This window comes from Pelecanus crispus, chromosome 7, assembly GCF_030463565.1.
Source record: "Pelecanus crispus isolate bPelCri1 chromosome 7, bPelCri1.pri, whole genome shotgun sequence".
NCBI classification, from domain to species: domain Eukaryota; kingdom Metazoa; phylum Chordata; class Aves; order Pelecaniformes; family Pelecanidae; genus Pelecanus; species Pelecanus crispus.
Window position 1 is genome coordinate 45,461,442 of NC_134649.1, and position 26,257 is coordinate 45,487,698.

Sequence of the window (26,257 nt, forward strand, 5' to 3'; positions counted from 1 at the left end):
GAAAGAGGCATCCAGACCGTGATCAGGTCTTTGGCCTCCACGTGAGACCAGTATGGATGTCCCCTTGTAACCATCCCCAATCCCAAAGGCCCTGGAGAAGAGCTTCCAGTGAACGGTTCGCAACAGGTCTCCTTCCTCAACGGGGCAGCCTAAGAGGAGCAGCTCTGTGGAGCAAAAGGGTTTGTGCTGGGGACCTGACACCCAACACCGTACCCGTTTCAGGACTTTCTTTAGGCCAGCTCTAGCCTGGTCCCACAGCCTGAGCACCCATTAGTGGCTAGCACCCATGAGGTGGGCTCCATTCATGCCATATGGATCCAACCTTGAGGCCTCTGAGACCTCTCCAGGATGCAAACCAGAGAGGTGAGTAGCAACAACTGGGAGATTCAGTCCAAATTTTGTGTTTCTGCTCCGACCCCAGTCCTGGCTGTGGCCACGCCCAGAGTTTTGGTCATATGAACCTGGTGAGATTTCCAAAAACAGGCTGGACAAGCTGCCTCCAACAAATCTCAGGTGTGTCCTGTTTCTGAAGCTACCTTAATCTTGGGGTAAGCTGTACAGTGAACAGGTGCTTTGCTATCAGACAATTATCAACTTCTTCCAAGCAGCTATCTTCTAGCACTGCCCACGTTATCTCTTCCACATTCTTTTCTACCAAAAGATTTTCCAATTCATCTGGCAAAAGTCATCTTCGCAAGCAAACGCTACCCAAAAATCTAACAGTGAGCACTCACTCTTAATTAGGAGCAAACTGATAATACCAGTTTTCCACACCTAGACCAAGCACTTCATTTCTTCCTCAGTGAAGTTTGTAAATTCAGGAGTTTCTGAACCAATAGCTGCAGTTTGTGGGGGTATCTTTCACAGAAACCTTTTCCTTTTGCAAACTGCATTTATCACTCATGTAATGATAAACCCCGGTGCCTCGCACATGTCAGCTATCAGGAATTCATTATTTTGTCTGTGTTATGTTATACCAGTCGGGAGTTATCTTTGCAGCCTACAGGCCAGAATCAAAATCGAATGCGTCAGCTATTTAAAGAAAATGGAAGCCCTCCTCCAGCAATTTAATTACATTTCAGGGAGCACGGCTGCATTTCAGTCCTGGAAATGTTGCTGAGGAAAATATGATCCAAGATCACCAGTCAGAAAACAAACTCTTTTTTAAAAGTTACTTTCCTCATATAGTCCCTCTAGCTAATCTGATTTCAATAAACATTCTTCTGATGCTGGAAGGACAGCATTTAGGACATCTCAGTTATAAACTGTCTCTTTCATCAAGCTACAAAGAAAAATAATACTATATACTATTGCACAGCATTTTTGAGGGCAGATGCTTAGTCTGTAAACTAAAAACAGCTAAACCATTTATTTTCCCAAGGAGGCAAGACTTTTATGTTGCATATTTACACAATGAATAATTACCAGACCAATCTATTATTTTGCTTGCCTGCCAAGACATTAGCTTTCTTTAAAATGTAAATAAAATTTCTAAAATAAATAGAATATGGACATTTTTCCAAAAAAATTGAACCATGCCAGAAGCTGCAACTTGAATCAAATTCTCTTTTTAAAACCCTTGCATAGAGTTTAAAAAACAAGATTGTGTAAAATCAGGCTTGCAGCTTTTTCTGTTTCATTTGCAAATATGAGAGTGGAGGACTGCAATTAATGAATGCAGAGTTTCCAAACTACTGTTAATGACTAATACTTTGCTTTGGGTTCTTATTACAGGAGCTGGAGGAAAACTGATAGGAATTCAAGTTTAAACAGAGAAGCAGTCAACTGGAGGCCATAGATGAGTCGTGAAAGGTGAACACGAGCTCCTCTTGAGCAAAATGTGCCCAGTTGTTGCACAGGAAGGTGGAGAGCCACAGACTCGCCAGCATCCCAGTCTTGCTGGGAACATCAGAGCTGCAGGACTATCAGGAGAAACCGCTCTGCCTGTGGCAGCTCCGACACTGTCCCGTGTAAGGAGAGGAATGGCTTCACCAAGCATCCCTGCGACACGCTCTTCATCACACACAGGGGGTAATTATCTTGACTGGGATCACCAGTTCAGTAAACAGGAAAAGGAACCGGGTGTGCGGTGGGCTACGCCGATCGCGGTCCGCTGTCATCTTTGTTAATCGTTCTTCCTGCGGCCCGCAGTCATTTTAGCCTGCCTTTGAGAAACCAAAGCCATCCAAAATGGGCACATACGCAACGGACATGCTGCGTGTGCAATTTTGAAGCACATACTTAAGTTTTATCAAGATGTCTTAAAAGCCAGAGACCCCTCCAAGTAGGACTTGGGGTGTTTTATCTTACAAATAGCCTCTCTCCGAACGCTGAGATGCACACCCTTGTCCTAACAGCCCCAGCCCAGGACCCCAGGGTCCTATTGCAAACCACCTGCAAAGGCCAAACCCCAAAGACCCTGATACTTGCACGCTGTCAGTGCTACCAGACTGCAAAGTCCCTCCAGAATGACCTGTGCAATGGAGAAATCAAAAGTTTTTACCTCCTCCAAACACCCGCACATCAGGTTTGCTCACTGAAAAGAAACAGATTTCAAAAGAATGTGCTCACCCACTCAGCACGGGGTAAAGGGAGGGTGTTTCTCAGGAGATTGCTTCTCTCCACCATCAAGACATTATCTGAGAATTTGAGCAGCGGATTGGGAAAGGGATTACTGCAGAGCCGCAGGAGTTTGAAGCGTTCAGACCCTGGTACTGATCTGCTTGTTCCCAGCTGAAGTCAGCAGGAACGCCACACAGTGACCCCACCGCGGGACATGTCCCTGTGGAAAAGCTCCCTATGGGATGTGTGAAAAATCAGCCAGGCAGAGATCACCAGCGTTGTCTAGACTGGCCCATTTTTCACTTCCAGAAAGCTAATCTCTAGGACTTCAGGCAATTCCTGTATTTACCCGTGTTCATTCAGCACTAATCCTGTATAAAAAAAAAATTAACCCATGTGTTCGCACGTATGCATAAACGGTGCAAGAGCCGCATTCCAGAAAGTGATTCAAAGTAGAGTTGCCAAATAAGAACGAACATTCAACACACCAAACCCCAAGACAGTGCAAATAGAGGCAACCTCACCGCACAAAGAGCACCGCTGCAAGGACGTATTCTTGTATCACTGGCAAGTTTGGCAGGGGACATTTGTTAAGATATGCTGGTAATTAAGCTAGTGCTTTATCAGCAGCGGTCCAAACGACCACTTGTGATATGTAAAATGGAATTCCTTCACTTCTGGTACACTCACCGGGCCTGGGACAGCTGGTCATGCTCATTTGCTATGGAGGCATAACATATGTTTTGTTTAACAGAGGAAACAATCACTGCAGCTATTTTCATGCCACTGGTAGGGGAAGAGCTGTAGTTAGGAAATCAGTCTTGTAGCACAATATTCTTCCCTCCAATTTGCTTTAAATAGTTTTAAAGGCAACCACGGGCAATCCACTCCTTGCAACGTGTCCGTGGAGGCATGGAAAATAACCACAGATGCAGTTCTTGGGCATGCGAAGCAATACTTAGAAACCTATTTATGGCAAATGATAAGGAGTCAGTGTTAAGTTCAAATCACGTAAGGGAGGTTTTCTCCACAAAGGTAGTTTTAACCTTAACCCCCTCCCTTGAGAACTGAAAGCATGTGCCACCAGTTGCTACAGCTTAGCAAGTTACTTCTTGTCAAGTAAGCCGTGGTTCCCGGGTTATCTGTGCCTAAACTGAGTTAAGCTTAGGGTGTCTTAAGGTGTCCCTGTGAGATCAGGCAAGATGAGCGGCCTTTCTAGAGAAAAAGTCAGCACTTTGGCTATAAGCAATACACTGAGTCACAAAGCAGGTCTACAGCATGAATGGGAACAGAAATTGTCTGTACAGCCAGCCCATCGAGTTGATCTTAGTCACAAGGACATCTTTTCCTCCCCGCAGGTGCAAGAGCATGCCAACAGAAAGGAGGAGGTTGTGATGGACTTCACAGAGCGTGTCCTTCAGTGCAGAAAGGACTGACATTTGGAGAAGAAGGGGTCTTGGGCAGCAGCACTAGCACTTGACAACTGTGTACTGAAGGAAAAGCAGAGTACGTCACAGCTGCAGGCTTCGGCAGTCATACGTGACTTGCTCCCGGCATTTGAGCAGATAGCTCTTTACTGAGCATTTTCAAAGCATGGTTCTTGAAAGTCATTGTAGCTAAAGTATAAACACACCTCTCTTCCCATATGGAAATTCAGCAAGTAGTAGAATATTAACGTGACCAAAGCCAACCTTCTGAATTTCTATTTGCTTAGCGAGCTGTTTCTAATTGGAGGTTTTTCCCTTAGCTCTAACAGGTCTGAGTGCAACCCCCACCTCCTCCCAACAGCCCCCCATGGCCACTTATCATAACCAGTGCATGGTAAAAAGCCATTTCCAAAGGCAAGCTGGTCTGAAGATGCAGCTTTAGACAGCTAAAGCCCAGCAACCGGGTTGCAACGCCAGCTACAACACAACTGTCGGGTCAAGTGTGGGAAGGGAGAGGCCCCGTGGGGCAGCTGCAGAAGAAAGCGGCTCATTGATCTCCGGCGCGGGCAGCTGACGGGGCTCCACGTCTCTCCGCACGTGCTGCCACTGTACGGGCAGGGTTGCAGGGAAGGTTGCCCGGATGGACCCAAGCCGCAGTGCAAAGCACAGGCTTTTCGGGTAGGAAAGAATGGGAGCTTTCTCCCCGCCCCACTTCAGCACCCGCATTTGGGGAGGGGAGCAAAGCGGGATGGCCTGGAAAACTGTTTTGACTCAGAGCCTGCTCACAAAAGGCATTACTCACCCTGCAGACTCAGATTTTATCCAGCCCAGGAGTGCATTTCACTTTCTTCAGCCACTGCTCGCGGCTGGACTTTACCCCCATTTTTGATTGTGTGCAATACAATGCCAACACAGCAAAACACATCCATCAAGCACACTAGCATTAGAAAGGAAAACGTTATTACCTGGAATAGTCCCCTTTAGCTTCCTACAATTGAAAAACAGTGACAGAATTAAAACATGATCTCTTCAAAAGTCCTCGGTTTTCCCAGCATTGTTCACTTCCCCACTCCCACAGCTCTGCGGCCAGATCCTGACCCCAGTTACGCTCCGTGCAAAGCATGGAGGGTGCCTGCATGTACTCAAGAACAGGGCTCAGCCCTTTACGCTTCCAGCTGTAGATTATCCACCTACACCATAAATAAAACCGCTTCACAAGGTGGGGATGAATTTCACATTGCAAATCAAGTGTCACTTTTACTGCACGAGAAGTGAAATACAATTCTCTCTCCGGCCGACCACATCCAGCTAAAGGTCGGCTTTGCAGGCAGGTCAGCAGTTGAGAGGAATTGTGCTCACTCGAGATGAGAACAACAGTTCAGGCAGAGCAAGCCACTGGAGCTTTGCTGTAGCATTTTGTCCCTGAGAATGCAGTACAAAAAAAGCCCCAACTTTTTAAAGGTAGAATTTTATTTCATAGAAAGTGGTAAATAACCAGAGTTTAAGTCTGAGTACAACAAAGCTTGATTAAAGAGAGGAAAAACTGACAGAACATAGTTTAACATAACAGACATATCAAAAACATATGCTCTGAAAGAAAGATACACAGCAATAATATAGCAAATTCAGCCACAGTATTATATTCTTTTCTTCCCAGATTTCCAGAACATATTTAAATTAAAGTAAGTAATAAATTGGATGGAAACCTGCCCAAATAAATTACTTCCCTTGATGAGTTTTTCCTCTTTCCTTCCCTCTTTCAATTTAAAATTCCTTAAGTAAATGTTTCTCTCTCTAAGAAAAACAGCTCTCAAGTTTTTTAGCTTTTCTTCTCCCCCACCCCCAGCTGCAGAGACTCTAAACAACACTGCATGGTCTTGTCTTTACTGGGGGGGGAACAGAAAAGCAGAATGCAGCTGAGCTAAACCAAATCCAAGTTACCGGCACCAAAAAGCCGACCAAACGCAGGAGGAAAGAGGCGCTTACCTGCAAAATCAGAGCTGCCAACTTGAAGACGGTCTCACTTTCCACTTCAATCTGCCCCTGCGCAGGGAAGAAAGAGCAGAACGTGAAGCGGACGCGCCCCGCCTCGCCGCGGCAGCGTTGCCGGCACCCGCACCCCGCTCCGTACCCCGCGTCCAGCGAGCCGAGTTCCGCCCGCGGGAGGCGGCGGGGCGGGAGTCCCCTCCCCGCATCCCCTTGGCCGCGACCCCCGCTTTGTGAGCATGCACACACACCCCCGCCCAGCGCCTTCCCTCCTCCCCCCCAACCCCTGTCTCCGAGCCCTCCCGTGGTTTCTTTACAAATCTTTCTTTTCTCGCATTTTATACTTGACGCTGCTCGGCGTTATTGCATCCGACGGCGCGCGCCTCGCCTGCACGCTGCGAACGCGCACGGAAAACTTGTCATGAAGCTGGGAGGCAGGGTTGAACGCGAGGCATTTTTATGGCTTGAAGCACACCGGCTCCTCAGGGCAGAGACCGCGGTTCTTTGTTGTGATGGTGGTACGCACACCCCTGATGCTAGATAAGTAATAACTACTCACAAGGATAGCATAACTAAGCTTCCTTCGCCCCACACAGTCTGGATCTTACAGACTCCAGTCCTTGCAAGTACGCTGGAGGTGTAGCGCAACATTCAGAAAAACTGTGTGGAGCTCCGTGCTGGAAATCTCCCGTGTCCTGACCCCACTCCAAAACCAGTCCTGGCCTGACAGCACCGTGCACTCGGTGACTTCAGAGGTGTGCAGCTGATAAATGCCAAAACATCAAAACCAAGCAACGCTCCTTCTTTTTTTCCTGCTTGCAAGCTTAAGGGCAATCTTTCAAAATCAGTTTCTTGCAAGCAAAACCCCTGGTCTTGGTTCTACACTGGGACCAGCAGTAACGCTGGAAGAGTAAAGGGGATGCATTTACAGTTGGACTCTTGGGTTATCGAAGCTACCCCTTACACCTACTGCATCCTCTAAACTGTGTATAAAGGACAAAACTGAGCCCATGAACCATCCCATGAACAACAGATTTTTTTTTTTTTCTTATTGACCTTCTGCAAGTGAAGACAGTGGACACGATGCCTATCTTCTGCCACTGAGATCCCAACACACCCTCTGTCCCCAAGATCTGTTGGCTGAATGAGGGGACAAAGCAGACGGAAAGCTGAAATAGTGCCAAAACCAGGGTAGCAGGAAGATCTACAGAATTACATACAGATACAGGGAAATGACATCTCAAAATATATAGGGCACATCTGGAGCTGAGCTAATTTACCACAGCTGCAGGTCTGGCCCACAGAGGCTAAACTCAAAAGCGAACAAACAAATAATTCAATTTTCATGGAAAGAGTTTTTTTGCCAGCTTTGTCAATAAAACATTCCAGCAGCGCTCCCCCAGGCTGCTCCGCAACAGCAGACCAAGAGGAATTTCCCCTTCCCAACAGGTGTGGCAACAGCTATACAGAAGTAGCCTCCAAAGCATTCCCAGACATTTTATTAGAAGAGGAGGGGCACGTCACAACTTAGGAGGGGGAAAAAAAAAAAAAAATACCTTCAAGTTCATCCTTCCTTCAGATCTCTTTTATATTGACGCTTAAGAGAAGAGGCAAGGATTGCAGCTCAAAATCTTCACATAGGTGCAATTTTAAGGCAGTTTGTTACTTCCAGGTCTGTATCAGGTTAGTCTTTGTCATGCACATCTGAGCTGCCTTTTTTTAGCTGAAAATGCATCTGCCCAAACAGCCTCTGAGGCCAACTGTGGCAGTGGGAGAATTACGGGAGATCAGGTCATCCCAGCACCGTGCTCTGCTGCACCAGCAAGCAGGGGACCCAGATGTGAGAAAACGCCATCGCAGGGAACCTCTGCTCAGCAGGAAAGATGGGCTCTAGTTCAGCAAAGCTGTCCCTGGACCACAAAATCAGGGAAAACAGGGCCAGAAGGGACCTTAAAAGCTCATCATCAAGACCATGTCCCTGCCCCAAGGCAGAAACAGCTACATGCTGTCACCTTTTAAGCGTACAAGAAACTCATCAAGATTTAACTATCCACATGCAATTCTCACATCAAAGGCCCTCTTCTCTTTGTCGCTGGCTCCAAGAAAAACTCTGCAGCACCCAGTGAGCTACTGCAGCATCGAGTCTCTGCTGACCCATAGGAATAGCTGCTGCTGGCATTACAGGGGTGTTTGGGATTTAATAACCAAGCACCTCTTCACTTTTCATCTTCAAAGCACCTCACAACCATTAACTAATTAGCAATAGTAATTACGAAGCTGCTTTTCCATGTTTATTTACTTGGTCCTAAGTACAAGCGTTAAGAAACTCTGGTCACTTTACGAGGCTGCTATGGCATTGCCACAAATGTTAAAAGCGATCCCACAAACCACTTCATTTAGGGTTTTAGGAGACCAGACAGGCTGAAGGGGGATCTGCCTTCTTCAGGTGATGGTTTCAGTCTTTGCTTTCCTGATGAGGGTTTTGCCATGTCAATGTCCACAGTTTTGAACGCGTTCACTTAGTAACTGTGTTGAGGAGTGAACAGGTAGGAGGGTCCTCCCTAACCTGACCTCTCTCAAACAAGAACTGAAGGTGTCTTGATCAGAGCAAAGGGGGCAAACAGGACACCCCAGGAGCAGGGCTGCCACCACAGCTCTCCAGTTGTTGCAAACCTCAGAGCAGGGTGGAGCAGCCCTAATTATCACATATCACCATACAGTAACAGCAGCAGGAGACTGGGGCCACTGAGGGAGGCTCTGCACCAACAAAGCCCCCCAAAAAACCCAAAGAGCAATCAGAAGAACCCCTACCCTTTAAAGGGGCTAAAAATCAAAGAAGAAAAGAGACACAGGGAGGCAAAGGGACAGCCCTGTGGTCAGCAGTAGCTAAGCAGCAGAGCGAGGATTTGAAGCAAGGGATCCCAAAGCCCAGCTCAGCCTTTATCTAACAGACTAATGCTATACAAGTGACAGCCCCTTGGACAACTCCCTGAGCCTGGAATTATTTTCCATCATCATGTAACATTATTTGCCATCTGGTTCGCCAAGTGGCCATTGCTATACTGTAATCCAGCCCTGGGCTGTCAAGGAGTGTGGACAGCCCTTGGCTTGACACAAATCCATACAGCGATCCGTGTCACTCAGGAGCGCAGGACCGCGACTCTTCCCACTCAACTCAGGCAATCTTTTGCTTTCCTAACCATCCTTCTGCCCCCGAAGCTGGCAGACGGGGGCCTCCATTTTAGCATCGCTTTAACAGCAAGGTCAAATTTCAAAAATAGATGGGGAAAAATGACTGTAAGAAGATTCATTTTCAATGCCTGCAATTGCCAGGGTAATTTAAGCGGAGACTTCAGTGAGCAGGCAGCGGGCCCTGGGAGCCAGGGCAGCGAATGCTCTCATGGCTGCATGTTGAAGATATAGATGGAAGGTTTTCCTAAATTTATCCCAAGTGAGAACGAGGTCACTAGCACGAGGTTAAGTAGATGGATGTAATTCAGATAATGGAATTTGAGTCGTCTACATCTTACATGTAAATAAGTTTAAACAGACTAGTGGGTGCAGCTCCAGGGAGGGGATGAAACATTTTTCAATTAGAGTTTGCACAAACACCAATCATTTTAACCAGCGCGACAGATTCAGCCCCTTGCGTAGCTCTCCAAAACGCCGCTGGCTTATCCAAACACTGCAGTTGGTCCAGCAGATTCAGGTGGTGGCTTTTGTCATACTGACAAACATCAGAATAATAAAAGGTTGTAGCAGATGTCCAAACCGGGTGGCAATTACTGTAGAGCAGGAATAGGTCACTGTCTCAGCAGCTAGTAAAGATCAAATTCCTGCCTTTGGTGCCCATGGGCAGAATTTAGCCTCCAATTCAGATAGGAGCTCAAGTCTTTCACTGCACAGACGTAGACTTATGAATGTGATAAAAATCACAAGGCTCGGTCACGAATAGAGCAGTGAACCCCCATTAGACACAGCAACAACACTAGAATTTACTGTCACAGAGATACAAGTCTGAAATCCCAATGAAAACACAGATCAAGAATGAAGATAGATGAGCGTTAACTGTGCTAAGCAAATCTTTAGACTGTAAACTCAGATTAAAGCAGATTAAAAAAAAGAAAGCAACACAGGAACTGTCACTTTTAACTCTTTAGAGCCAGAACAAGAACTGAAAACTGATACGGTTTCTTCAAAGCACATGTAACCTCCAGAAGTTAAAGACTGACAGCAAAAACATTTCACCTGGAGATTTGAGAACTGAGATACTAACACACCTCTTCTCTCAAACCGACCCCTTAAAAAAAATGTATATTAACCAAAGACTCCCCCAAATACAAGCACTGTGATTGAATAGCCTCAAGACAGCCACAATATTGAATATAATTATCCATGATTACTGAAAGGTGGTTAAAAAAAGCTGAGAGAAAGAAGGGTGCAATTAGACAGAGGGAAAGGAAGGACCCAAATGCGTACAATAAGATGTTCAATCCCATGCAATTAGTTGGGCGTGGACCCAGCACAAGTGAAGAAAGCGATACCAGCGCCCGTGCCCTTACCCAGCACCGTGGTGACCGCCCATAAGGGATCCAGTATCCCCCGCGACGGCTCCTGACAGCCAGAGGATGCAAAGGCAGGTCCCTGCAGCGCAGAAAGCTTAGTGGCGTTGAAGGCTTCTTTGAGAGCAGAGGCTGCAGAAGGCAGCCCGAGCTCCTGGGACGGGCTGGGGAGGGGTTGTTGGCCACAACCTGTTACACGGCAAGTCGAGCAGCGCGGGAGCAACTAGGTCAGGCAAATTCAACAGCTCTGTCGGTGTGGCTGCACTGGGTAATTTCACCAAGGAGGCAAACAATAGCAGAAACAAATAACCCTCCAACTTTAAAGCTCCTGTCCTGATTACCAGCATTCACACCTACGTCTCAATCCCCGTGGTGTCACCTGCTGTTCACACTGCCCTGCGATGCACCGGACGCCCCGGCCCCATCCCATCCTGCATCGGAAGCTCCAAACTTTGCGGAGTACCTCAATTGGGACCAATTTCCCAAAGACAGAAACACTAGGCTGAGAAAAAGCACAAAGTGAGCGACCACCTCCAGTACATTAGGGAGGCAAAGGAAAGCACTAAACCAGCACGAGATACAGAATACAAGCCCTTATAGGAGCAAATTAAAGGCTGGTCCTTCTGACCCTCCTCAAAAGGGCACTTCAGATTTGCACTTGTGCTGCATTTACCCCACAGGGAGCACAGCCTGGATAGCTCAGGAGGCCTCACAGCATTTACATCGTCCAGGACATCTTTAATTTCATCCATTAAGCCCCACAGCCCTTCCTACCCACGAGAGAGAGCACGACGTGCGACCAAACGCAGCTCAGTGCTTGTGCGGCGGCCACCACAGCTCTCTCCTAGTAGGACCTGCTGCTTCCCACTGCAGAGGCTTAGGCCAACCCCAACCAAAAAAAAAAAAAAAAAAAGCTGGTAGCACCTCATGGTGAGCAAAGCTTCAGGTTTCTCTGTTACACCCTTTATTTTGCCATCTCTGCCAGCCACCCCCATCCATCTCCCTTGCTTGTATTTTGTGCTTCAGCCAACACTTAGATGAAACTCCAGGGACAGCAGCAGCTACTCTGAGACTTGCCTACACAGTTCAGCGCAACAGGAGCACGTTTAGTGCTGCTTTTTTGGCATTAATATAAGAGTAAAAGGAGAGAATGGGGGAAGGACATAAAGACTTCCCTGTTTGCAAGCCAGGGTATATAGCAGGCGTCATTAGACTTAACATATAATCACAGCCTTTCGCTTTCCTACCACAGCACCACAGTGAGATACCCAACACACCCCAATAACAGAACTGGCTGAGCTGTCGCAGCATCTTTACCCTATGGCCAGGAGATCAAAGGTGCAAAACACTCCATCACAATTAACGCCAGTAGTTAGGCCCAGGAGGAGGTGACTACATCAAGAGATGCGAGGTATGAAACTTTGACTGCAAACCAACTAAGACTTCATACGCAATGGGCCAGCCCAGCTGAGACTCAACCTATACCTCCCCTGGCAGGAGTGTCAACAGGTCCCTGGGGCACCATCACCCTTTACAGAAGGCAGCCTTGGACCAACCTCAACCATTCTCAGAGTGCAGAGTCCCTTGACTATAGCCACACTATGGCCAAGTCCCTCCCCAAGCCCCCAGCACAGCCCCATGTGAGGTCTCATTGGCTAATGACTAGGGGAGCCCCATGGAGATCTGCCATCTTACACCAGCATAGGGGTCCTGCCGCCTCCTCCTGTCACATTTTGTTCACAGGTATAACCATGTTCCGTCCCTCTCATCTGCTGACATGCTACTGGGGGTTTGGGCCATGGAGGTGGCTGCCAGCACCCATGGAAGGTAACAGCCCTAGGTGCAAAAGGCCAACTGGCTCTGCTGATCCTCATCCCAGGCTTTACGCGTGCCATCTTCGGGAGCAGAACAGCAAATACAGGCAATGGACAGAGCATATTTTAATAGCCTTGGCGAGGATCAGACTAGTCTGTGTTACAAGCCTGTATGGGAATGCTCCCCTCTCCCTAGAGATGGGGGAGAATTAGGAAATATCTGTTATAAAACTTTCGAGAGCTCTCTGATATATGACCACTTTGCTCTCCACAAGCTGGAAGCCAGCCAGGCTTCATGCTCGCACCAGGGGTCTGTTTTAACAGCTCTTCTTGGTAAGCACGGGTCTTCAGGCTGCCAAGCGCTCACAAGCATTGCTGTTCACAAAGCTATCACGGTTACAGACTCCTCTGAAAACTTCCATTTCCTTTAACTTTTTTATCTTTTTTTAAAGCAGCTCTTGCAAGACCTTAAAAAAAAAAAAGGGAAATTAAATAAATAACCCCCCCAACACCCAAATATAGAGAGGAAAAGGGGAACACAGCCAACTTGACCAAGATCTTAGTTTACAGAACATATTTTAAGGACTGGCAAAGAGTCAACTGTATGGCTGTAGAGCTATATGGAGGTTAGCTCTAATGCATAATAAACTTGACAGTGCTTCGCTAGCCAAGTAGGGTGTTATTTTTTCAAACTTGGCTGTTTTGAAAGAAGAAAAGACTAATTTATTTTTCCAAATTTATCACCAACATGTGCGTGACCAGTTCCGACTCACCTCCTTAAAAGTATCCCAGCTATGGTCACGGGCTGTGTAATAACACAGTGAATATGTTACAAAGGTCCCCTATTCCTGTGCAAACACAACGCTGAGATACCCATTTCACCTGAAACTAAGTGCTAGGCTTTCACTATTTTAAATTCCAGCTGTACAGTAAATTTCAGAGACCACTATAAATCTAATCCAGCTTCTTACAGCCAGTGACAGGAGAGAAAGCTTTTAAATTGAAGTTGTCACCACTGAAGGTTTTCAGGCAGCAGTTCTCAAAGCCTTGAAAAAGAGAGGCAGGTAGGAAAACAGAGCCCAGACACACACAAAGCATCCTTCCAGCCATTGCATTCTCCCAAAATACACATAAATGAGTTTATAACTAAGTCACTTGGAGGTCCTTCCATAGACCTGGAGATCTAAGTTTTACCAGCTCCCACCTCCTGCTCAGTGGCCCAAGCTGTTCCTGGCAGTGGATACGGCTTCTCCAAGCTCCAACCCAAAGAGCACGGATGCTGGAGAGCAGGAGCCAGGCAGCTGGCTGGACCACACAGGACCAAGAGAGCCTGGGGACTGCAGCATCAGACCAGGAAAAAAAATGGGCAGCTCAACATGAAAGCAGGGTAGGGCGAGAGCACTGGCAGCATTTGTTGTATCGGCTGGAGGCCAAGGTTTATGCACGCACCAGCGGTGAGGGAACGCCGGGCACTCTTACAAGTGGAACAGCAAATGTTTCGTTTGGTTCATATGCAAGGAGATACGGGGAGGGCAAGGCCAGCAAACACCGACCAGGTCACGGTGGCAAATCCAGCAGAGGAAGTTTATTCTCCAGGCGTGTAAAGCAGCGTTACGTTACACTGTGCAGAAGGAAGATACCGGTGCAGTGGTGGGTTAAGATGGGGGTGCAGTGGAAAGGAGCAGCCACGGACGCCTTGCGCTCAGCGATTCTTTGCTCTGCGTGCAGAACTGTAATGCTGCTAAAACATGATTTGCAAAAGTAGAAAATAAGGTCTCTGCCCTCTTGTGCTTTGGGCAAAGGGGATCCCCCTGGCACCCCAGCTGCTCGCAGGGGCTGAGAGCAAGGCAGAGGGGGACTGCGCAGAGAACACCACAGGTCAGAGGATGCACAAGCCTGGGGTGTGGCAGCAAAGGTCCCAGAGGCACAAAGGAGCTTTGACTTCATAGAAGAGCACGGAGGTGGGGGAGTGGGTGGCAAGTAGAAAGAAATACATTTTTGGCATCAGAGATTTTATTGTCTATCTTGTCTCTCCCTTGCCAAAATGTCTACAGAAATTGCAAAATGCACAAGCCCCAGATTCCTCCAACCCTTGGCAGGGGAAAGTGGTACCAGATTTGCAGAAACGAGTGGAGAGATTGGCAGGAAGGAATGTGGGGTTGAAAGGTGAGAAAGAGCAGCGTGGCGGTGCACTCCAGAGCACCAAGCTAGCCTTCTTTGTTTCCAGATATTTTATGCAGGGTTTGTTCCCATTATTTTTTTTGGAATTTCTTGTATTTTGTAGTATTTTATATAATTATTCATATATTTAAATATGCTATATTATTTATTCTGAATTTGTATTCAGCTGGGAGCAAAACCTCTCTGGAGTCATCTGGGGCAAGACAGCCAACACACATGGCTCAGCAGCTCCAGCCTAGACCCAGAGATGCTGGACTTTGTTGGGGAGATACCATTCTCTGTGGTTAGATACAGCCACTTACAGGATTTCATACGCAGGATCGTCCACAGATCTCTCGAAGAATACTGTAAATACATTTATGATGCAGTCTCTGAACCTCATAAGCCATGGATAAATCCCCTCCAGAGGAGGGACTGGCATGAACCTTCGCCAACGCGCTGGCTGTTTGCCCAAGCCTTGGGTTGGCTCTCGTGGTGCGTCCTACACGCACGCAGGAGCGCCGACATGCACCATCTCACGGGCAGGGCAACCTCACCCTCTCACCCTCTGCTTAGGAAAGCATCATTTTCCTTTAAAGCACACAAGCCACGGAAGCACGAGTACCCGCACACTGCTGTGCTGTCAACGCATGCCAGCGCTTAGGAATGTCTAAAAGACACAAACACAAACTCCTTCAAGCATCAGGCCTCTGCACCACCCTGGATTTGGGCTCTCCCACCCACCGTGTCCCCTGTGGGGAACAAGCTACTGTGAAAACGTTGGAAATAGCTTTGCGAAAGCAAAATACACAGCTGGCTTTTAAGCAATCTTATCCACGCAGGTCTTCTCACACCCCAGTATTGCAGCATTTATGCTCTGAGCCACATTCCTGGCCCACACAGAGCAGCAGCTCCATGCAAAGATCCAGGTTAGGATACGGCCCCTGTAGGGCATCCTCCAGCACGTGTCATGCATTGAGGAGCACCCCAGAGCATGTGGGCTGGCTGTAGGTTGCTGCTTTTTAAGACGCTGGGGTTTCCTCACTCATGCAGCAAGGAAAGGAAAGGGGAAAAAAAAAAAAACCCAAAACGGAGAAAAGCTAAGCTAAGGCAGTTCTAACCTCCCCAAGATGGATTAACAACTGAGAAATACCAGGGAACATTCCTCGCTGTCATCAGCACGCATCAGCCACTAGCTTCACGGGAGCTGGGATGTGCTCATATTCAGGAGCCGACACCGCCCGTCCCGCATCCTGCGCCTCCTTCCCTGCAGCACAGCGGAGCCTGGCAGCACCGTGGGAGCATGCACACTGCGCGAGCGCATCCAAGGTGCCTTTGTGCATCTTCTTGTCCACGTCCCGTGGGCTTAAATATGAGAATTGGTCCGGTGTGCACTTCATGCACCACTTGAAACCTAGAGACTGACCGTAAGTTTACTAAGTAGGATAAAATATTTTTAAAAGACCTGATTTGAAGGTTAAAAGCCACTGGACCAAATGTATCTTGAAAGTAAATAAACCGGCTCCTGGCGAAGTCGCTGCAGGCTTCTACTGAAGCTGGGCTGCGAAGCTGCCCAGCACAGAAGGTGCAGCAGGCAGAGCGGGGGCTCTCGGCTTTCATTACGCGCCGAATCGCTCGGCACTGCCTGCGGAGATCCTCCTCTTGGGAGGAAGCGGTGTTCCTCATCCCTCCGCTGCCTACAGAAACTGGACGCAACAGAAAACCCTCCCTGCTTCTGGCAGTTTTGCTTGCAGGAACAGGGAAGCCGGCACGTCGGGTTGCTACCAATTAGAGCAAACACCTTGCAAGCCATGGGGGGAAAATACAAACCAGCCTCCACTCAAACCTCTCCCCAGCTCCCAAAGCCCTGAACTCCTCTGGATGATGCACAGGCTGCTTACCGCAGCACTGCATGCACCATCAGCGCTTCACATGCTATCAGCACTTCATTGCAGTAATGTGAAGTTACGCTGCTTGAATAATATTTAACCAGGCCAGAAGTGACTCCTTATTGGTTTGATTACATGCGTGTGATCAGCGAGGGAAGGGGTTTTTTTTATGCTGCTTCTCCTCCTTTGCTCTCATGTGCATATACACATATAAACACATATACTTGCACCAAATGTTTTGATGTTGACAGTATTTGTTTCAACAGCAGTGGCATTTTTCACATTCCATCCTAAAGCCAGACCCATTTTCCAATTCCAAAATTATTTGCACTTTCTGTTTAAAGTGCTCCAGTATTCCCTGAAAGGATGACTACAAGTTGCCAAGACCCTTCATTTAAAATGGCAGATATGCCAAATAGAGATTTGCTTTTTATTAATCTTAACCAGCTAGGCCCCAAGTTCTTCAAACATCTTTAAAACTTTAGCATGTTGTAAAAAGGCCCAAATTTCCTCCACTCTTCCAGAAAGCAATTCCTGTACACAGCACAGTCACAACTTTGCCATTAACCACTTTCACATCAGGTTTCTGATCCCACCATAAAATAACAAATACTGGATACTGAATAAGAATCCTCTAAAATATGAAGCGTATTAAAGGTGGAAACTTCGGCCAGCTACACCAAGCTCCACCACCCGCTAATGATACAGGATTGTTTTCCAAGAAAAGATTGTAAGAGCCAAGTGACCCTTTTAGACTGATGGAACCACGAGTAAAATAAAAGAACAGCCAGATGCCGGAGTTTGACATTAACTGGAAAATCCCAGAAGCATCAGGCATTGCTGGAGTAAAGCTCACTGAGCTGCAGCTGCTGTTGCACCACTGGTTATTAGGGGCACACCGAAGGTGCCTGCCACACCGCCCTTTTTTCAGACACCACAATGAATCTGCAGATCAACTTTTTTTTTTTTTTTTTTTGAGTTTTGGCTACCATATCACAAAGTAACTTTTAAAAGTATGTTCTACCAATTCAAACATTTCAAGAAAATGGTGGAAGCTTCTTAACCAGAGAATAAATAGAAAAAGTATTTTAATTACTAGTCTTGATTACTGCTTTATAGGGTTTATTACTTTACTACCTCACTGAATTAAGGCAGGAAATCAGGGAACTAGGAAACAAGTTCCCAGCGTCAGACTTTCCTCACAGAGCTTTTGTTCTTGAGACAAGTTTGACTTCAGATCAGTAAAGAGATGCTTGCCTTGAGCATTTACTGTGCAGTGTACAGAAGGATACGCCACCGAGACAGAACCTACCTGTGAAGGTACAACCCAGATTTCAAACAACTTAAAAGCTTTTGAGTATTTAAGACTTATTCTAGCACAGTGAGCACACAGCGGGGCTGTGAAAACAGGACAAGGAAACCATCATCATCCTTATCCATTTGCTTGGAGCATCAGCATTTAAGTGAAGGAGGAGAGAAAGCACGCTGAGATTTTAATACTTCAATAAGATCTAGAAATTAGACGCAGCTCCTAGCAAGTCTGCAGTACCGTGTAGACGGCAAAGGAGCAATAAATGGAAGATGCACAACAAGGAGCTCCAATGGAACGCTGGGACTTACCTGGTGCACACAAGACTTGGCATTCAGAAAGAACAGCTCGACCGTAGTTTTGTCCTTGAGAAAGGATATGCTTTCAATGTAGAACCTGAAAATTAAAAAAAAAGTTACTTTCTTGAATAGGTTTCATCTTCCTCCCAAATCATTTTGTTTCCTCAATGTTTTGTTCTCTAGTAAAAAAATAGCACAGAGGAACTATGAGCTACCGCACTTAATTTCCTGCCTATTAGGAGGGAGCAAGCAGCAAACCATGGGCCAACAGCATGCAGAGAATGACAAACTTCTTGCTCAATAGATCAAGGTATCCGATGACTTTTCATCTCATTTGAAAACCCTGTCGAACATTAAAGCAGCAAAGCCCATCCCTCCTATGCAGATAAAAATCATAGAAGTGGAAGAGGTAACTCCAAACGGCACGCTGCAGGTCAGGAAGCCAGCCTGGTGCTGCGGAGGAGAGGGGCTGGCTGCTCCGCAGGACCGGCTTTCTTCCAGGAGAGAGCAGCCATGGGCTGAGAGCCATTCACTTTGCTCCAAGCAAACAGAGACAAGCAAAAAAACCATGAGGAACGCTTTGGGGTTGGCTCCATCCCATCGGGCACATCCACCCTAATGACAAGGGGAGCCCCAAAACCAGGGGTGTATATGGAAGGGCTGCAACTGGCTCAGCCTTACAGGCGCCGCTCTGCACAGCGCTCGCTGCCTTCCTCTTCCCAGGGCCATGGGTGCATCAGAGGCAGACACCGACAAAAGCAATCCCACGACTGGTTACTCTGGCCCAGCCAAGGTTGGCAGATGGGTCCCGGTTTGTTATAGAGCTACACCAAACATCACGTACGCCATTGGCACTCTGCAAAATCGCACACAACCTGTCCGTGCGCTTCTCTGACTCACCCGGGGCATCAAACCAAACAGCGCTGAGATGTATTAAATGGTGCAGAGAAAACACATCTATAATTTGAGGAGCACGGAACTGCCAAGTCAGTTTAAAGAGAGACAAATTTGTGTGAACGTGGTCCTATCAGTCCTCCTTCAGGTGGATCTGAAAGTAGGATACCTGTGCTTCAGCTCCTCAAGGAGGATGAATGCACTGGGTCCAGACTCTCCCACCCGATGCTAGACACAAGGTGCACTTTTTTTTCCAGCCAAGCAAAGACTTGGGCCACCACCACCACTGCCCCAGCAGTGCAGACCACACCAGGGCTTCTTAGTGTCTTGCTTTTGATAGCAGGAGAGTTGGATGGCCAACACAGGGCACGCAGCCCACTGTATTTATCAGAACCAAGCCAATCCCTCCCGCAGCCCCGTGGCACTCCTAAGGCTCCTCACAGCCTCAAGCTCCAGCCACTGACCTCTGCACAGATGATTTGCAAGACATTGGAAGAAGTCCAAAGCAGCAGCATGGAGCACATGGTAGGAAGCGGTAAAGCTAGCACCTGCTGCTCTTGTTGGGAACGCATGCAGTATTTACACTGTGACTTGAGACAAGCAATACATTAAACAGTAATTGTTTTAATATTTCGCATTCCTGCTGCATGTTCCATTGAATTAATTTTAAAGCACTCCTCAGAACGCCTCTGCAGGATAAGGAGATAATTTACCCATTTTACAGGCATGCAGCCTGTCCAAGGGGCAGACCCGTGCCCGGCAGCCTGCCCCAGATATTTGAAAGGCTATTTTACATTTCCATGACTCACCTTTCACTCAGAACTGTAGGAGCCACAGGTATTTCCACCCTCTCAGTGACACCCAATATAATTTTCTTTTTTTTTTTCTTTTCCCCCCAACATCTTTGCTAAACTTCACTTGAAATACACTTGAGTGTTTCTCTCCAGAAATGCAGCGCATCAGAGGGCAGGAGCCTGACTCTTCGTCCCTTCCCAACCTGCTGCCAGACTGGCCCTTCACAGCATGGACCTTCCTCAGCCTAAAGCCTTCCTCCCCCCACTGCACCACAACGGTGATTTTCCTCAACTAACGACCTCATTTGCACTTGCAGTTTCTTTCAACTAAGAGCCAGAGAAGGCTGACAACCTCAGAAGCAGGATAGTACCCCTGGCTCTGAAGAGAGGTAGCTCCCAGTCACTGCTGGTACAGAGCAGGAGACTGTAGGGTCCATGGATTTAGGAAGAGCGCACCGGGGAGGCGTTGCCCCCTGCCCCAGCCAGCTCTGCATGCTCTATTTCTTCCATGGTACAAGCTGTACGCTCTTATCACCACAGTACAGATGGGGAACGCTGGACCACAGAGATAAGGATGCTCAGAGGATGACAGCCATGTTTGGGAACACCATAAAGTATATGTTTGGCTTTTATTTCCGATGCTGTCAGCATCCTTGAAACTGGAACGACATTTTAATAAGTCCTAAATCTGCATTATAGAGCCCTTCACCAGCTGCGTGTACCATATGAAAACTTACATGACTGGATTGAGTTTATGCCAGCTGAAGAAAAATAATTAAAATCTGAAAGGATTATCATGTGTTTCATTACTGAACAGCAAAAGCTCAGGGCCGAGGAGTTATGAACAAAAGGCGGGTCAAAACCAGGTATTGGGGGATTCCCCCCATTTCCAGTATTGCTGCTGGAAACTGCCCAGTGCAGTGCCAAAAGATACTGAGAACTGATGCTGTTGCACATTTGCCACTTGTTACGAGAACAGCAGCTCAGTGCCCTGCCTCGTTACACTTGCATCTCAAGCAAAAGCGACACTGAAGCAGTATTTATTCTATTCACGGTTAAACTTATTTCAAACATGCAGAAGGCATAGCCCGCGCAGGAGGGCTCACCCAGCCCAAGGGACACCCTGGAGCTGCAACAGCATCCACTGCTGTCACGTCCTGCACCCCAGAGACTGTCCGGCTCCGGGGAACGAGAGCCAAGAGCTGGGGCTCCCTGCCCAGCCCCTCCGTGCCACTTGCCCCACGCCCAACTCCGCTTTTCTGTTGGAGCCACAGGCACACACAGCTGCAACTGTATTTCAGCTGCTCTCATGGGAGTTTAATTAAGGAATAGGCTAGGACAAGGCAAATGTGTTCACATAAGATAAGTGTCTGACTAACCACCCAAGGCATATGCCATGGAACAAAGGCCTGGAGTCCATTGCTTATCCAAAAAGTTGTAAGAAAGAGCTGCAGATTTTGAAGTGGCTTTTCTGCTGGAACATCTATTTTCTACAGATCGGACAGTTTCTATATTGCTAATTATTTCTGTATCCTCCTCCTGGCTCTGCTTCTTGCTCAGTGCCCACCTCCTTGGCTCCTAATTGCTTGTCTTGGATCTTGTGACCCTGGACCAGTCAGGCTTAAAATTAGCCTCTAGAAGCTGCTCTTTCCAAGCCCACTCTTTACACATTAACTCTTGCCCAGGTCTCTGCACAGCCTGTCCTGTAGAGGACTATCTTGCAACACAGAGGGCCAAAATAAACATCACGAGCCAACAGCATTAATCCCAGCCAAAGAAATGCTCAAGTCATACGATTGCCTTCACAGCTTTCTTGGGCAGTCCTAGATTTTAACCTCCCAAATCCTCAAACAGTGAACACATTGAAGAGCCCATCATCCCTTTTAAAACTGATTTTTTTTTTTTTTTATTCTCCTGTTAAAAGTGGGGAAGGGAAGAGAAGCTCTGAACTCCATCACAAATAAGCACATATTCAGCAAAAACAAAGTGCCACTTGTTTGAACTGTTCCCTCAATGACCAGGGTGCGGAGGACATGGCGAGGTGATGGTGCCAACCGACCCAACTACACAAGAGGCTCTGCCTTGGAAGTGCTTCAAATAATTAAGCACACAAGGCATAAATTTACCAAGATATGAAAAGCAAATGAGGTCAGTCTGCTCTCGTTTTCCTCATAGACTGTAAGGAAAACAAAAACTGCAACAATATTAAGAATATGATGCTTGGTCTTTTCTGCCAGCACAGCTCTGTCTCATAGGACTTGGGTTTTTTCAGGCCCTTAACCAGCAGAGCTTTGCCAGAAAAAGCCCTAAAGTAATGCAATTACATTGGCCAAAACGATCGCTTTGCCAGGGATTTTATTCTCTCCTGGGGACTGGCTTAAGCTGTGTGAGCAAAGAAGCCATCAGCAATCCCTTTTGAGTACAGACAACCCTTAAGTAAATATAAGAGAAGAAAAACTAAGTTTAAACAAGCCGTATTAAAATTTAGCACTGTTAAAGACAAGTCAGGCAAAGATGATACTTAAAATATGGGGTTTTAAACAAAAAACCCACCCTAGGAACGGTATCCTAGTAACAGTTTAAAAAGTAGCAGGTTCCAACCTACTTTATTTCATAGTTAAATACAAAAGAGAGCAGCACTTATCCAGGACCTTATCTCCTTCTAATAATAATAAATAGCTTTGACATTTTTTTCCTATATCAAATCTGTAATCAGTTCTTTTAAACAAAAACCCCTGGTGATAAACAAACCCAAGTGGTAATGTATTCTTTGTGGAAACAATTACTCACCTAACAGCAAAGTACAAAGTTGCCGGGCCCGGTTTCTTGGGCAAATCATGGTCCAGGACTCGGTGATCCAGCTGCAGCCAGACACTCTGACCTCTGCGGAAACAGGTTGGGGAGGCAGTTAAAAACTGGGACAGGAAATATAGAAACAGGGTTTTTTCAGTGCTCCTGTTTACTCCAAGTGTTACTTTAAAAAGAGCGAGATTCAGCTCTGAGACAGGCAAATATTTCGTCATTTTCTTTCCTTTTTTCCTAACTTTCAGATTTTGATGTCATTCACTTTTGGACAGTAGAGAACGCTCTTTGTGGTTGTATTTTCAGCTGCAGCGCAAAAGCCATAGCATGGCACCCAGAAAAAACTAAATATTATCGAAATACCCTTCTTTGCTATAGGTGGGGATGCTTCCATTGACTTCTTGTGTCTAGCGGGGGGATGCAATGTGTAGCAGAGGCTGGACATTTGCCTACAGCAGAAATGGCTCTGATCTCTCAAGGTCCCTTCCAACCCAAAGCATTCTATGGTTCTATGATCTCTTCTGCTGCGGGGGGAACCGCGCAGCTCCACGGCCGTATCCCCCCCTGCCCCAGTTCTGCACGATCCCCAGTCCCAGCATGCGATAAACCCCCATTTCAGAGCAGAGGGGTTTACCACAGGCACACTCATTAAATGAGGCAGGTGTATAAAACACGCTTCTCTCTGCAGCGGCTTCTCTGCTTGAAATGGGAAGCCAGAAAGAAAACAAAAATCCCCCAAACCCCACTAACCTCCCTCAAGACCCTGGGGCCGATGGGGAGCACACAAGCCTGCGGCTGCCCCGAAAGGCTGGGGCATGGGTGCCCTCCAGAGGCCACACGCTCCCTCCAAGCACCCAGCCCAGCCCCATACGCCCAAGGCAGCCTCTGGAGCCCCACTGGTGTTTCTGGGCAAGCCAACAGCTTTTAGGTAATCCCCTGGCAGCGCTTTAAAGCTCACCGTGAGGGAGCGCCAGCAACCAAAAACCTCGCGAAGAATTTCATGGCAGCTCTTCTGGGGGGAAAAAAACCTAAGCCCAGCGCAAACAGCATCCTCAAGGGATTTATAGAAGAGCTGGAAGAAAGTATTTTTCCAACACTTGAAAGGACAAGGATGCAGCAAATATATTCTAGGGAGAGCCCAAGATGAGAGTGGCTGGTAAAAATGTATTTTTCCAACACTTGAAAGGACAAGGATGCAGCAAATATATTCTAGGGAGAGCCCAAGATGAGAGTGGCTGGTAAAAATAACACGCTGCTATGGTCAGGGTCCCAGAGTGAGCACCTCCTACCAGCTCCACAAACAGCAGCCCTGTCCCCAGGGCCAGTCCTGCACCTGCAGATGGGAACTGCCCCAAACACGGCTCCGATGTGATTGTAGGTGAAGGCTTCCATCCAGGACACCGTAAAAGCAGCAAGGACTAATATCATTGCCATTAGACAAGAAGAGGTTTATTTAGGGGCTGTATTAGTGCACAGCTCCATTTCCCCACTGCCCTAAGCAGGTCTGCTCCAGTTTTTTTGCAGAGCTGAAGGCAACTCTTCTGGAGACACCGGCCCTGGGGAGCAGAGTCCTGCCTGTGGGTTTCAGTCCTGCACCCAGCAGACGTAGGGAAGCATTTCAGTGCAATGCTGACAGATGAGCCTGAACACCAGCTGAGATTTCAATTAACCCAGCCCATTCTGGGTCAATGCCACAGAAGCAGGTCTCCCATGGCACTCAGGAGCCTGGCCATAGCATCTCACCCAGCTGGGCAGCGGCCACAGGCAGAGGGTGGCAGGGGACAGGCAGCAGCTGCCTGAGCTGCCCCACTTACATCAGCAGAGATGAGAAACTGCCCCCAACCCAACCCCACCGCACACTTGCAATAGCCCAGCTGCTGGGAAGGGCAGGTTGTGCATCTTGAGCATGTTCTGCTTTTGCAGCTCGTTTTGGTAGTCTGCAGAATAGCTTGGATACCTAAAAGTAATAGGGAAGCTAGAGGAAAGTTGTTTATGGGAACGACTAACCTCATACTTCACTGCTGCTAGGGAAGTTTGGGTTTAAAAGACTCAATAATACATTGAGATTAAAGTGTAAAACAGTAAGAGCAATTTATTTTGAAAATAAATGCAAAAGCTTTTTGTTGCTAAAAGTGCAGAGTAGGAAAGCTGAGGGTGTTCACATGGGAAATTATTGCCGAATCAATTTTTTTCACCTTAAGAGACAAACATGAAAAGTGAAAGCATCAGGAAGGTATTTTGTAAGTATTCTCTGGTTTGTGCCCAGAAGATATTTTCCAAGTATTTTCTGTTTTGTGCCTTCCCCTTTCCTCAGCCGAGCAGCACAAGGTCAAGGTAGGAAAATCTTTCTTCTTCAAAAGTCGTTTTTCCATCATGCTGAGCTGCCACCATGTTGGGGATAGGTTTCACACTGCAATAATCACACAGCTGTTTAAAATAAATGAACATACTTACGTATCATCTATAAACGTTATCCCAAAATACTCCTTTTCTTTCAGGTTGAAATGTGAGGCCACCAGATCCAGTAACTCCCGAGACAAAAGTTTGGGCTATTGAGAGAATAATAATAATTTAATTGATTTCAGTCCAGGCTTTTCATATATAATAAGAAGCTTCTCTGCAGATATTGACAGTTAAGTACACGTGGCCAAGTTAAAACCCTGTTGTACAACTCAAATACAGAAGTCGCTCCATCAGACACAGGGCAGGAGGATACGGCATATGGTGTGTCCGTGGAGCCACGGGATGTGCGGAGCACGGAGAAGCAGTTATGTACTTAACCCACAACATCAAGCTGATGCCTGCGGACTGACTGCTGCTTTCCTCTTTCTGGGAAAAAAAGGTAGTAGCTCAGGCTCTCCTGCACTTACAGCAGGAGGGATTTTTTCAATTAAGAAAATACTGTGTACTGGAGGATGTTGTGCTTTGTGTTCTGTTACGGGAATAAAACACATCCCCAGAAATACAGACTTTTCTTCCCTTCTAATTTACAAAATAACACCACCACGAGGGGTACGTTTAATACGCTTCATGAATTCTGGTGAAAGCAGATAAAAAATTGAATGCAGAACTGATGGCAGGTATTTTGCCCACTGTGCACCAACATCCAAGGGAAACCTTCCTGCTAATTCAGGTCTGAGGAGGGGTATGGGTGCCGGAAAGCATGCCCATTTATTCCACTTCTGTTAGTCGCTCTAGCAACTTTTCTCCAAACATTACTTTCTGCATCAGCCCCAACAGCACTACTAAACAAAACCAGCAGAGAAATCTGGCACCGTGCTACCGGTGCCCAAAAGAGAGGGGTCTGTACCTGAACCAGCAGTTCCAAGTTCCTGTCATCGAGGAGATGCACCTGGCAGTGCCGGCCCTCTGTCATCTGCAAAGACAGCAACACAGCACCGTGAGGAAGGGCAGGATCCACGGCTTTCCTGGTGTGGCTCAGGGGCAAGGACAGCGCGTAGCAAGTGTTTAATCTACGCTGATAAGGGAATCGACTCCATACTGGAGCTGAGTGTCCTTCTCCAAGGACTCTCTTGGGAGCTGCCTCAGCACTCTCAGCTCCCATCATCTTCAAGCTGGAATTAAGGGTGCTTAGCAGCACTCAGGATCAGATCAAAGTGACCTAAGTGCTGTGAGAATTTAATTTGATGATGAACCAGCCCAGCTAGTGCCATGGCCACAAACAGCAGCAACAACCTTTTGCTCCGGTGAGGAGCAAAAATGACCAGGGACTCATGAAATCTCCATCTATCCAACCCT

The 26,257-nt window shown here is 47.2% G+C and overlaps 1 protein-coding gene across 1 annotated transcript in view; it reads right to left on the reverse strand.

Moving 5' to 3' along the window:
• FRMD4B (FERM domain containing 4B) overlaps positions 1–26,257 on the reverse strand; it is an 84,880-nt gene that overhangs the window by 37,310 nt on the left and 21,313 nt on the right. The window contains exons 2-7 of the mRNA XM_075713749.1: positions 25,809–25,874; positions 24,953–25,047; positions 22,487–22,579; positions 18,021–18,105; positions 5,976–6,032; positions 4,955–4,977 (exon numbers count right to left, since the gene is read on the reverse strand). Of these exons, the coding sequence (XP_075569864.1) occupies positions 4,955–4,977; positions 5,976–6,032; positions 18,021–18,105; positions 22,487–22,579; positions 24,953–25,047; positions 25,809–25,874 (419 nt within the window). The remainder of the gene's footprint in view (positions 1–4,954; positions 4,978–5,975; positions 6,033–18,020; positions 18,106–22,486; positions 22,580–24,952; positions 25,048–25,808; positions 25,875–26,257) is intronic.